The sequence below is a fragment of the Corella eumyota genome, chromosome 3 (assembly GCF_963082875.1).
Source record: "Corella eumyota chromosome 3, kaCorEumy4.1, whole genome shotgun sequence".
NCBI lineage: Eukaryota > Metazoa > Chordata > Ascidiacea > Phlebobranchia > Corellidae > Corella > Corella eumyota.
Window position 1 is genome coordinate 19,885,592 of NC_137492.1, and position 11,972 is coordinate 19,897,563.

The 11,972-nt window shown below is 31.4% G+C and overlaps 3 protein-coding genes across 3 annotated transcripts; 2 read left to right on the forward strand and 1 right to left on the reverse strand.

Annotated features, from left to right (window-relative positions):
- Positions 1 to 33: 33 nt before the first annotated feature.
- On the reverse strand, positions 34 to 2,591 carry LOC145746039 (uncharacterized). Its single transcript, XM_082564218.1, has 3 exons — positions 2,411 to 2,591; positions 605 to 742; positions 34 to 347 (listed from the first exon to the last, which is right to left on the reverse strand). Exons 1-3 carry the CDS (start codon positions 2,589 to 2,591, stop codon positions 34 to 36), a joined length of 633 nt encoding a protein of 210 aa, XP_082420344.1.
- Positions 2,592 to 3,927: 1,336 nt separating this feature from the next.
- LOC145746090 (DNA polymerase beta-like) lies at positions 3,928 to 9,209 on the forward strand. Its single transcript, XM_082564279.1, has 10 exons — positions 3,928 to 4,021; positions 4,574 to 4,698; positions 5,116 to 5,249; positions 5,500 to 5,601; positions 6,129 to 6,183; positions 6,573 to 6,719; positions 6,820 to 6,903; positions 7,041 to 7,111; positions 7,380 to 7,519; positions 8,076 to 9,209. Exons 1-10 carry the CDS (start codon positions 3,961 to 3,963, stop codon positions 8,168 to 8,170), a joined length of 1,014 nt encoding a protein of 337 aa, XP_082420405.1. The 5' UTR covers positions 3,928 to 3,960; the 3' UTR covers positions 8,171 to 9,209.
- A 160-nt stretch (positions 9,210 to 9,369) lies between these two features.
- Positions 9,370 to 11,882, forward strand: LOC145746091 (ferritin heavy chain-like). The gene is made up of 5 exons (XM_082564280.1): positions 9,370 to 9,512; positions 9,866 to 9,961; positions 10,318 to 10,464; positions 11,027 to 11,152; positions 11,673 to 11,882. The coding sequence occupies exons 1-5, from the start codon at positions 9,489 to 9,491 to the stop codon at positions 11,805 to 11,807; spliced, it is 528 nt and encodes a 175-aa protein (XP_082420406.1). The 5' UTR covers positions 9,370 to 9,488; the 3' UTR covers positions 11,808 to 11,882.
- Positions 11,883 to 11,972: the final 90 nt, after the last annotated feature.

The window sequence follows — 11,972 nt, forward strand, 5'->3', positions numbered from 1 at the left end:
AACGGAAACAGTGACATCAAGTTGGTGACGTCATCAGTGCACGGTCACGTTTGGTTGTGTTTTCGGGTTTTGCATATCGCGCCATTTCTTCCGCGCGTAATTCATCGGACCGTAACGAGTAAACCGATCGAATCCGAAACTTCCCATTTGGTCGAGAGGATAAACTGAGCTGTTAAAAGGCTCATTGTCGTCGTCATAATCGTAACCATGACAAAAACCACAGCAACCAGCTATAAACACCATCCAACCAGCAGCGTGGGCGACAAATCCACCAGCACTAAAGTTTAGTTCGTCGTCTGTGAACTTTTGGACGAAAAATTCAACGCTGCCAGTCAAAGCTAAAATGCCTAAAAATAGGTAAAGTTTTGGATGAGTTTTGCTTGGTAAAACCAGGAAAAAAAACTTCATAGGCCGAAAACTAAACTAAAAAGACGAAAAATTATTCTTCTAGGTAAAAAAAAGGATATAAAAAGGCAGAAAATGGACTTAAAGTAAAAAAATGACCTAAAGAAGCCGAAAAATAACCTAATGGGTGAACAATTTACTTGAAATTGTGAGATAGTAGACTTAAATGGGGGGAAATAAACTCCCAAAAAAAAGTTACCTGATAATACGAGAAATACTGCCATCTGACGGACGTTTTCAACCTTAACTTCTGTGCATCGACAAGTTGAAGAACAAATGGCCACAAAGCAACATAACCAGCTTGCTAAAATCCAACTCATCTTATCTCCAACTACCTCTGCATAATACAGTTAAGTTCTAGTTAAAGTTAATAGTACAGGCCTAGATTAACAAAGGTTGTTTTTATTTAAAAAAACAGTATTTTTATGTATTAATGTTGTGCTGTAAAGTGAGAGTTATTCCCATTTGATAAAAATCCTTTTAAACAGATATATATTGGATCTATTTCCATGAAAATGTTAAACTGAATTCGGTAAAATGACGTTTTTAAAATTTTTTAGGTTTCGGAAAAATGTCTTTTCGGTCAAATGTATTACAGTATTATGTCACAAAGTAGATAAATCGTCAATAAATAATTGAGTTTAACTTACTAAAAAAATATTCGCTCGCAAGTAAATATTATTTAAAAGCTTTTCTATAAATATTAATTGCTTTTCCAAACTTTCCACTAAGGAAATGTATACAGGATTAACAGATTGTTTTGCGCGTAAGTCTATTTATTATTAATGTTAAAGTATTGGGTTATAAATAAAATATTCATCATTCCAACGATTTTGAGATTAAAGTTAAAAATAAACTCAAAGATTTCACACTTTTAGGGGATTAGTAACTAAAGGCTTTTAAGTTTCTATGTTTTTAAATGTCGATTTATTTTACTTATACACTCTATTTAATTTTAACACTTAGCCATTTGATTTTTCTTTTTTTTCTTGTTTATAGAGTAACATCAGTTACTCCGACCCAGTCTTTGAGTTGCCTTTGACAGTTTTGGATATTATAGATTATAATTGCCCGTTAATTAAACTGCTGATTAAGTGCTGGCTCAGCAGGAGTTCATATCGTTCATAGCGCCTTACTCAAGGGTGTTACAGCATAACAGCAGTGGGAATCGACCCAGGGCCTCCAGCATTAAAAGTCATCATTATTTTAAACTAATTATATATTTGATTGAACTTATGTTACTTGTGTTTTAAATGCTTTAAAGTTTAATAACGTTTGCGTCAAAACACTGCGTGCCAAAGTGTTCCGTGCATAAATAATTGGCGTGCAATTATAAAAGCGTGCAATCAGTTTGAAAGCGTGTCGCCATAAATTTTAAAATTGTTTAATTCCAGTTTTCGCCCTACCCACGTGACACCAAGATTAAAGGCACTTGGGCTACATAACATTGTGTACTAAATTTGATTCTTATAGCTACCATGTCGTAGCGTAAGTGAAAAATATTAAATATTTTTCTGATTATGATTATAGAATTCGGTTGGTCAATGACCAAACAAAATAATTGACATATTCAAAACTGTTTTTTTATAATATATACGGGACTGAATGGACCTCTTAAATTTTACACTCTTACCTATTTTAAATTCACCAAACACAATCGATTTATTTGATTAATTCTTAAACTATATATATAAAATATATGCCGTTAAAAACTACCAAAGTCAACTTAAAACTTGTTGTAACAATAATTACTTTTTATTTTAAGGTGCAAATTCACGCTAAGAATAAGAACAAAAACATTAATTGTTGGCATTTTTTGTATTTTCTTATTATTAACTGACCGATTATTTGATGTGCTTACTATAAATAAAAACAATAAATTGGCATAATCAAGTCGTAAGTACCGTTAACACACCTTGCAAGGTGTAAGCATGCTTACAAGTGCCTTGGCAAGCAGTGGGGATCAAACCCAGCACCACGTGTTTAATCGTAACGTTTAACGAACCTGTGTCGGTGATCGTACAATTCCCATACAAGGTTTGACAACAGAATATAACCCCACAATGTTTAAGTCCTTGTCGGGTCCATTCTGGAGCAAATAGGGAGACTGTGAGAAGGATCCAGGCGGTAAATCCGGTCCCGAAAAGCCCCCGGATGCGACTGTTCGTGTCCGCAACTGTTGGCATGATTTTAAAGTCGATAAGTTAAATAAACTTTAAAAATGTTTAATTGATCTAAAATAATATTTTAATGATGTAACTTAGATAAAAAACGCTTATAAACTTTACTTAAACACAAAAAATAGAATCTATTTAGCCAAAATTTGATATCAAAATTAAACTTTTTATTCTTTCTGAAATTAATCTTTATATTTTCTATTTTAAAACAATTGTGAAACACTTTAAGCACGTACAGCTTGTTCTACTTAAAAGCTAGGTTTGTCACAATCTCATAGAATAGTTATGAGTTTTAAACGTCAGCGTTAAATTATTTATTTTAGTTTTTTCCAACTACAAGATTAAGGGCCGGTACATTAGTTTAACGAAATATGGGGGCGAGAAATGTGGAGCTAGGCTACATCTTTAAGCTTTTATATTTTAAATTGGCGTATGGATTATGGTTATTTAATAAACTGTTCTTTTTTTCAGATTGTAATTGTCTTTTATTTAACAAATTTACTTCGAAACGGTTTTTATTTTGACCTAAATTCCAAATTTAAATATTGCTTATTTAAAAATAACAACTTCAAAGTTTTTGGCTGGTGATTGATTTAAAATATTTATAACTTTGAAAACATTAATTTAATCACGCTATTTGCAACCTCATTAATAATTAATGACGTCACTTTAATTTATATAATGTTCAGATTTTTTTCTTTATCAATTTAGTTTTTTTAATTTGCTAATATAATTGTTTATTAAAAAAATAAATGCGAGGGCAAAAGAAATTGAAGGGGTAAAAAAGGTCGGTAAAAAATTTACCAACAACTTTTTATATAAGGTAGCTACGTTTGATTTGTTTATGACTTTGTCACGTGACTTGGAAAATATGACGTCATGACTAGAAAGTTTTAACTTTATAAACTGGTCACGTCAACAAAAATATTTTATGACGTGCCGGCAGCGCGGTGTAGTGGTTAGAACACTTGGCTTTACTACTTTAGGTTGTGGGTTTAATCCCCACTGCTTTTATGCTGTAGCACACTTAAGTAAGGTGCTATAAACAATATAAATTTCTGTCAAACCCAAAACCAATCATTAGATTAATTATAATTAATAATATTCTAAACTTTTAAAGTTTACTTAATACTGGGTTGGGGTAACGAATTAATACTGGGTTAGGGTAACGAATTAATACTGTGTTGGGGTAACGAATTAATACTGGGCTGGGGTAACGAATTTAACCTAATGTTTAGGTCGTAAAGTTGACATATCCACATCGAGGATAAATAAATGTAAAAAAAATAGAAACGCTTCGTCAATCTCTCGGTCTTCCGTTTAAGCATTCCGTACTTTTCGTAAATATACTCCGCCTTTTACTAGACCCGGAATAAAAATGAGTAAACGTAAAGCACCTGCTGAAAATATTAATTCGTCGATTTGTGACTTTCTGATTGGTAAGATTTATAATTTTTAAAAGCTTAAACTATTGTTTTAAGTTTGTAAAATAGAAATATATTTAAAACGGCAGCGTGGTGGTGTAGTGGTAACTGGTAAGAACCATCTGACCATGTTCATTGCCCTGCTACACCACTAGTCTATGAGGTCGTGGGTTCAATTCCCACTCAATTTGAGGTCGTGGGTTCAATGCCTACTCAATTTGAGGTCGTGGGTTCAATTCCTACTCAATTTGAGGTCGTGGGTTCAATTCCTACTCATGCTGTAGCGCCCTTGATTAAGACGCTATAACCGGTATGAACTCCTGCTAAGCCAGCACTTAATCTGCAGCATAATTATCGGACAATAATTATCTATAATATCCCAAACTGGCACAGGCAACTCGAGACTGTGTCAAAGTAACTGATTTTACTCTATGTTTAAGTTGCGCATTCGACCTTCCCACATCGAGGAAAAGGATATATACAAAAAACATAAACAATCAGACAATTTTATAGTAGTTCTGTTGTTTTATTTTTTGCCTCTGTTTAATAAAAGTTGAAATATAACAGAGTTATCAGATTATGAAAAGAATGTAAATCGAGCGATCCACAAATCCAATGCCTACAGAAAAGCAGCAAGCACAATTTCAAAACATGAAAAAGAAATTAAAAGTGGTGAACAAGCTAAACAATTGGTAAGCAAATATTACTTTAAACTTAATAAAATTTATCTCAAAATATTTGTTTTAAATTTAAGGCAACTCATGTTAATGTAAATTTTTTTTGTATTTATTTATTCTCGATGTGGAAAAGTCATCTTCACAGCTTAAACATAGAGCAACATGTTTAACCTTGACCCATTCTTAAGTTGACTTTAGTTTGGGATATTATAATTTCCTGATATTTAACAAGCAAATAGTTTTTTTGGTCTAAACAGGGGTTTATACTGTTTATAACTCTTTACTCAAAGGCACTGGAGCATAAGAGCAGTGTGGATCAAACCCATGACCTCATGTAGTGAAGCCAAGTATTTTGATCACCTAAAACTGTTGCTAGTTCAAACATATAGAAATTAAAATATTTTTAATATTTAAATGTTGGTATTAATATAGGAAGGAATTGGGGTGAAAATAGCTGCAAAAATCACCGAGTTTCTTCAAACTGGAACCTTGGTTAAATTGGAAAAAGTTCGAAAAGATGAAACCTCTCAAGTGATTGCACTTTTTACGAGAGTTACTGGGATCGGGTAAAAATATTAAACTATTCGAAATCTTTATAACAAGGCTAATTTATTGTCATTAAAATTCTTTATTGTTTTTTGTTTAAAATTACAACCTTTATTGTTTTATTTCAATTTAAACATTGTTATGTTGACCACTTTGACTTATCCTGACAATTTTGAAGCTTTGTTCATTGATGTTAACCAACTCTAAAGTGTCTGTTTCAAACTGTTTATGTAATTAATTAATTAAAATTGTTTAATTATCTCGTTACAGTCCAGTAGCTGCTCGTAAGTTGTTTGATCAAGGTTTGAAAACTTTGGAGGATCTTCGGGGAAACGAGGATAAACTAAATCACAACCAAATAATTGGATTAAAGTAAGTTTAGTTGTGCAAGGGTTATAACTTTTATTTAAAGTCATTTTATTATCAGTTCTTTTGTCTTCTTACAGTTCTAACTAAATTAACTTTTTTTCCAAAATTTTCGAGGTAAAACATAATGTTATCTTTTTTTTGTATATATCTTTATCCTCGATGTGGGAAAGTCAAATTCACAACCTAAACATAGAGTAACATCAGTTACTCCGACCCAGTCTCAAGTTGCCTGTGGCAGTTTGGGATATTATAGATTATAATTGCCCAGTAATTATGCTGCTGATTAAGTGCTGGCTTAGCAGAAGTTTATAGCGTTTATAGCGCCTTACTTAAGGGATCTACAGCATGAGATCACTGGGGATTGAACCCAGGACCTCATGTTTGGTGTAGCAAGTGTTCTTACCACTACACCACGCTGCCCGTCATTTATCATTCTTTTTCAAATGTTATTTTGTAAACTTTTTTGGAAGAACTTTATTATTTAAATAAAACTTTAATATTTTTTTGTTACTAATATTATTTTATTTTAGATATTTTGAGGATTTTGAGAAACGAATTCCCAGAGATGAAATGGAAAAAATGGAGGTAAAAAATATTCAAAAAAATCATTGTAACAAGCTTTTAAACAATTAAAAAATATTAAAAGCTTATAACTTGAAACTGGCAGCGTGGTGTAGTGGTAAGAACACTTGCTACACCACACATGAGGTCGTGGGTTTAATCCCCACTGATCTCATGCTGCAGAGCCCTTGAGTAAGGTGCTATAAACGGTGTGAACTCCTGCTGAGCCAGTACTTAATCAGCAGCATAATTATCGGGCAAATATAATCTATAATATCCAAAATTGCCACAGGCAACTTGAGACTGGGTCGGAGTAACTGATGTTACTCTATGTTTAAGTCGCGCATTCGACTTCTCCACATCTAGGATAAAGGTATATACAAAAAATTAAATAAAATTCTGTTTAAATTTAGAAATATATTAAATCTGAAATCTCAGAAATTGACAAATTATTCACGGCCACAATTTGTGGAAGTTACAGAAGAGGTGCGACCTCTAGTGGGGATATTGACGTTCTGCTTACTCATGCAAATTATTCATCGAAAGATAAGAAAAATAATGTGAGTTTTTATTTATTTTAATTTTGGCTTTAGTATCTTACTAACAAATGCTTTTTTTTTAAGTTAAAAATGTAATTTTTGAAAATGTTTTTTGTTGCAGAAAATGTTAGAAAAAGCAGCCACTGGATTAAAAGAAAAAGGTTTTGTTGTTGACACATTATCTCTAGGGGATACTAAGTTTATGGTTAGTCAACCCATTATTTTAATTTATCCTCAACAGTGTAAGGTTTACTTACAGTAAATTTAATCATTACAACTTTGTATTAAAATCTGACAAACTCTATTTTAAAAATTTAATATTTGTAATTTTACATCTTTTAGGGAGTTTGTAGATTACCCAACAAAGACCCAACTGAACTTGAATTTAAAACTTTCAGAAGAATTGATATTAGGTAATTGTTATGCATTGATATCTATAAATAATCAAACTTGGTGGCCGATACATTATTGATAAACCAACAAAATAAATAAAACTACCGTTTGTGGTGCGCAGGTGAACTGCCAGTGAAATATATAATAATGAATCGCGTCCAATATTAGTTGAGAGTTGCGACCATATAACAATTCAAACTTTGACCATAGGGCAGGCTATCATTTAGTGCTATAAAATTGTCTTAAATTTATGCAAAATTACCTTTATTTATTTTTAATTTTTTTTAGGTTAATCCCCAATGACCAATATCCATGTTCATTATTATATTTCACTGGCAGTGATTTGTTTAATAAAAGAATGAGAGCTCATGCTCTGGAACGAGGTTTTACCATCAATGAATATTCTATTAGACCACAGGGCTCAACAGGTTAGCATAACTGTTGTAAAACTGTAGAATTTTTGTTATTCATCAAGAACATTGGCTAAGTTTGTTCTTGATTTTTAAAGAGTAATTACATAGTTCATATAAACAGACAGGTGGTGTAAGGGTCAGAACACTTTGCTTTACTACATGAGGTCCTAGGTTAGATCTCTACTGCTTTAATGCTGTAACGCCTTTGAGTAAGGTGCTATAAACGGTTTGAACTCCTGCTAAGCCAGCACTTAATCAGCAGAATAATTATCAGGCAATTATAATTTATAATATCCCAAACTGTCACAGGCAACTTGAGACTGGGTCTGGGTAACTAATGTTACTCTATGTTTAAGTCGTTAAGTCAAACTTCCTACACCAAGGATAAATAAATAAAAAAATGGTTTAATGCCTGGTTTTCTGTGGTTCCTGAAAATACTATGGCCAGAACCAAATAATTTAAGTAAGCATTACTACATTAGCTATTACACTTTCCATGTCCTTACTTTCCAACATATATTGGGTTTTTGTTGATATCAAGCTTTATAATCACTCCATTGTTATTTCACAGGAGTCCCTGGTGAACCCCTTCCAGTTGAAAGCGAACAAGATATTTTTGATTTTATCGATCTTCCTTATTTGGAACCCACTAAGAGGAGTGAGTAAGGGGGTTCCCCTTTCTGGGGTTATGATTGCTTGAGACAATAGATTATGATGTCACTGTAAAATCAGGTTATGACGTCACTGTAGAACAATCCACAGCACCATTGTTTTTTGGCCTTCCATTTAAAATGGTTTGGGAACGAATTTAGGGTTTTTTAATGTTTTTAAAGTGTTATTGTATTGTGTTTGTACTATAGAAATGGATTTAAAATTGAGTTACACATTGGGGCCTTGGTTTAAATATATCCCACATTGGGGCCTTGGTTTAAATATATTCTGGCATTTTTAGATGGCTATGAAAAGTTAATTTAATTAAACAAATACTATTTTAATTTTTGCACGGTTTGAAAGCAAAAAAATACCAAAACGTCAGACTACAGGAAACGATTGTGATGTCATAAAAGAACTTGCTAGATGGATCGACGTCAATGGTCACGTGATGTTATATTTTGTGATGAAATATTAAAAAATTATTTTTGAGATGGAATTTTTATAACCGTTAATCACGTATGCTGAACCACATAATCTGGGATTTATATTTCATGGTTTTGTGTAATAAGTGCTCTTAAAGAAACTTATTTAATATTTCAAAACTATTATATAATGGTTGTTATAGGTGTGCCGTTGTTTTAATTAATTAAAAAATACAGGTCCATCTATTTTACCTTTTATTTGACTAATTACTTCAAATAAATGCACTTTTAATGATTGAAAATTAATCAAAAATGTCCCAAATTTTACATTAGATTGCAGCTACCTTGTGCAACTTGTTAATGACCCAATAAGAGCGAAAAATTTTATTAAAAATTAATCAAAATATTTTAACATTTTGCTGAGTCTTGGTTATCTTCCATCAAAGTTGCTGAGTAATGATGCAATCTTTATTACAAACAGTTTCATTTACTCCATGAATTACAACATTAAATAACAAAGTTTAGGTTTAACTGTCCGGGAGTAAGTTTAAGTGATTTCAATATTCATGTCAACAATTTTCTGGTTCTATTTTTTGCCAAGTCATGTGAAGTAACGTGACTCAAAAAATTGAATCTGTTTGAGCACACTCCCTTTAGTATTACCACAAACTCACGCTAACTAAAGGGAGGGTGGTATGCAAATAGAATAGCTAAAAAAGAAACAACAAAGAGATGACGTCACGGGTTGTTGTCGCGTTATAGAACGTATGGTCGTCTGATTTGGATCATTTTATGTTTTGTTATTGCGCGTACATCTTGCTTCGTCAGTGAACGAACGGATTCCTCGCAAGGGACAGCAAATTTTAAACCGAAATTAAAAGAATTTAAGAAGAATTAATTAAAAGAAAATGGCCGAACAATCAACGTCAGCTGTAAGTTGTTTTAAAATTTAATTTTTATTGATTATAATTGTAATGTTTTGCTATTTTGTAAAGTAAGTCATTTCAGTTGTTAAAAGTCCAAGATTTTTTTAAATTTTTGTGATATATTAGCCTTAATTGTACAAATCTGTAATAATAATGGTTAAATTGCGGATTTTTGTTTCTTTAAAGTCAAATTTGGTTTTATATTTACTGTCAGACTGCCCACTAATTTAACATTTTATAATTCAGAATAAATATTGTTTGTTAATGTAAGGAAAATTATCTTCACAACAAAATTAACACAAAGATATGTCTATTGCTAATTAAACATTAACTTAAATCCTGTATTTGTTTATTTGCAGGCAAACAGTGGAGGAGTGTGGGGTAAAGAATGTGAGGAAGGTTTAAACAATCAGATTAACCTGGAGTTGTACGCCTCATATGTTTACATGGCAATGGTAAGAATCAATATTTAATCTAATATTAGTGTTCATATTATGTTTGTTTCTGTATAAGTCTATGTTTTTTAATTATTTTAAAATCTATTAGTATTGATTTTAAAGCTATAAATAAAGTTCTATGTTAAATTAAATTCCAAATCAGTTTTGACTTTGCTATAAAGAATTTTTAATTCTATTTTTTGGGTGTTAAAATTGATCTGTAAAGTGGTAAAATTAGCACCTTTTTAATTGTTTTGGCCCAATAATAACTTATAAATTTCTTGGTATATATATATATATGTATGAATTAGTCAATTTTATTTAAAGTAATCTGTTTAACAATGAATTAGTTTGGTTTAAAAATGTATTTACAGGGTCATTTCTTCGATCGGGACGATGTTGCTCTGAAGAACATCTCAAACTACTTTAAAGAGTGCTCCGAGGAGGAAAAAGGACATGCCAATCAGATGGTCGAGTTCCACAACAAGAGAGGAGGAACTACCCAGTACTTCCAGATCAAGGTAACTTGGTTGTTGGGTTTAAATAAGAAATGGGTTTTTTGTAAATGAAAGTCATAAATCTGCCCTATGGCCGACATCTTAACTGTCATAATAAAAGGGCAATCTTATTTATTTTGTAGGCCTAAAAATTGAATCTTTGTATATTGCCCACTAAGCTTTTTATTCTATAATTTGTGTATTTTTCATCTATGTTATTCAATATTGTATAATTTTTGGTGATATATATTAAGTGTGCGTTACATTTTTTAAGTGTCATAATAGTGGGAGTTGGTAATAAGAAAAAACATGACAATTTTGTAATGTGCTTACTCATACATTTACTACACCAATATACGTCACATCTTTAATTAGGTTATATGCCTTCTATTATGACAGAGCGCATGTCATAATTGCGTAATTTATGACTCAATAAAGAAGTTGTTAAAATTATATTACAACATTGTTTTTCTCATGTATGTCATAAAAAAACAAAACACTTTTAAATACTATAGACATTCTGGTAAAAAAATAATGTGATTTTAATGTGTCATATTATTAAAATATTTTAAAATTTTTTTTATAGCCACCAGGCCCTTTTGATCCTTCAAACTTCAACATATTAAAGGCCATGCAATGCGCTCTTGCACTTGAAGTTAACGTGAACAAAAGTTTGCTGGCTCTACACACAACAGCTGAGCAAGACCCAGAGGTAATTACTTAAATCTTTTGTTCTTTTTGTTAAATTAAGGACAAGCAATTGTGGCCAAAAGCACTGTGCTATGGTTTACTTTTGTTTTGTAATTAGTGCAGTCATAAATAATCCATTATCCCCTTTTCACTAATAAGCAAACTTATTTTAGTAATTACCAATTAGCATTATCATCTATTTTCCAACTGTTATACATTTCTTAGCTTTTTAGTCATAGTAATTTAATATCACATTTTATGTTATACTTTTATAAAATATATATAAAATACTCTTGTGTTGTACTTTTTAAAAACTAGTTGTTAGCCTGCTTTGCAATCTGGATTTTAAATGTTGTTATATGGTCGCAACTCTCAACTAATATTTTCCAGTAATAATTTACTGGCACACCACAAACAGCAGTTTAATTTTTGTATGAAGGCAAATCCACTGGACATATATATCGTCCACTAAGCTCCATTATATAAAGATTATGTCTCGACTAGAAATTTCTGTAAATTTTGATAAATTTTTTGTTCCGCAGTTCCAGGATTTCATCGAGGCTAACTACCTCCATGAGCAAGTTGATGCCATCAAGAAGTTGAAGGATCACATCACAAATCTTAAGAGGGTTGGGACTGGGTTGGGCGAGTTCTTGTTTGACAAACATTTCTCTTAACTCCGCATCATTTTATCCTGTCATCTTTTAACTGTATTATATCTGTAGCTTGTTAATAAAATCCTGATTATAATCCATTTTTTGTTTTTATTGAATTTATAAATTAAATCTTTTAAAAGTTATGGTATTAACATTTTTTAAAATGCTATGTGCATTATTTCTAAC

Excerpts from the sequence above, each read along its gene's own strand:
- LOC145746091 (XM_082564280.1), top strand. The coding sequence starts at position 9,489 with ATGGCCGAACAATCAACGTCAGCT. Across the intron at positions 9,513-9,865 it reads CCGAACAATCAACGTCAGCT|GCAAACAGTGGAGGAGTGTG; the intron begins GTAAGTTGTTTT and ends GTTTATTTGCAG. Across the intron at positions 11,153-11,672 it reads CAGCTGAGCAAGACCCAGAG|TTCCAGGATTTCATCGAGGC; the intron begins GTAATTACTTAA and ends TTTGTTCCGCAG.
- LOC145746090 (XM_082564279.1), top strand. The coding sequence starts at position 3,961 with ATGAGTAAACGTAAAGCACCTGCTGAAAATATTAATTCGTCGATTTGT. Across the intron at positions 4,699-5,115 it reads GTGAACAAGCTAAACAATTG|GAAGGAATTGGGGTGAAAAT; the intron begins GTAAGCAAATAT and ends GTATTAATATAG. Across the intron at positions 5,250-5,499 it reads ACGAGAGTTACTGGGATCGG|TCCAGTAGCTGCTCGTAAGT; the intron begins GTAAAAATATTA and ends ATCTCGTTACAG.
- LOC145746039 (XM_082564218.1), bottom strand. The coding sequence starts at position 2,591 with ATGCCAACAGTTGCGGACACGAACAGTCGCATCCGGGGGCTTTTCGGG. Across the intron at positions 743-2,410 it reads TTGTACGATCACCGACACAG|AGGTAGTTGGAGATAAGATG; the intron begins GTTCGTTAAACG and ends TGTATTATGCAG. Across the intron at positions 348-604 it reads AGTATTTCTCGTATTATCAG|GCATTTTAGCTTTGACTGGC; the intron begins GTAACTTTTTTT and ends ACCTATTTTTAG.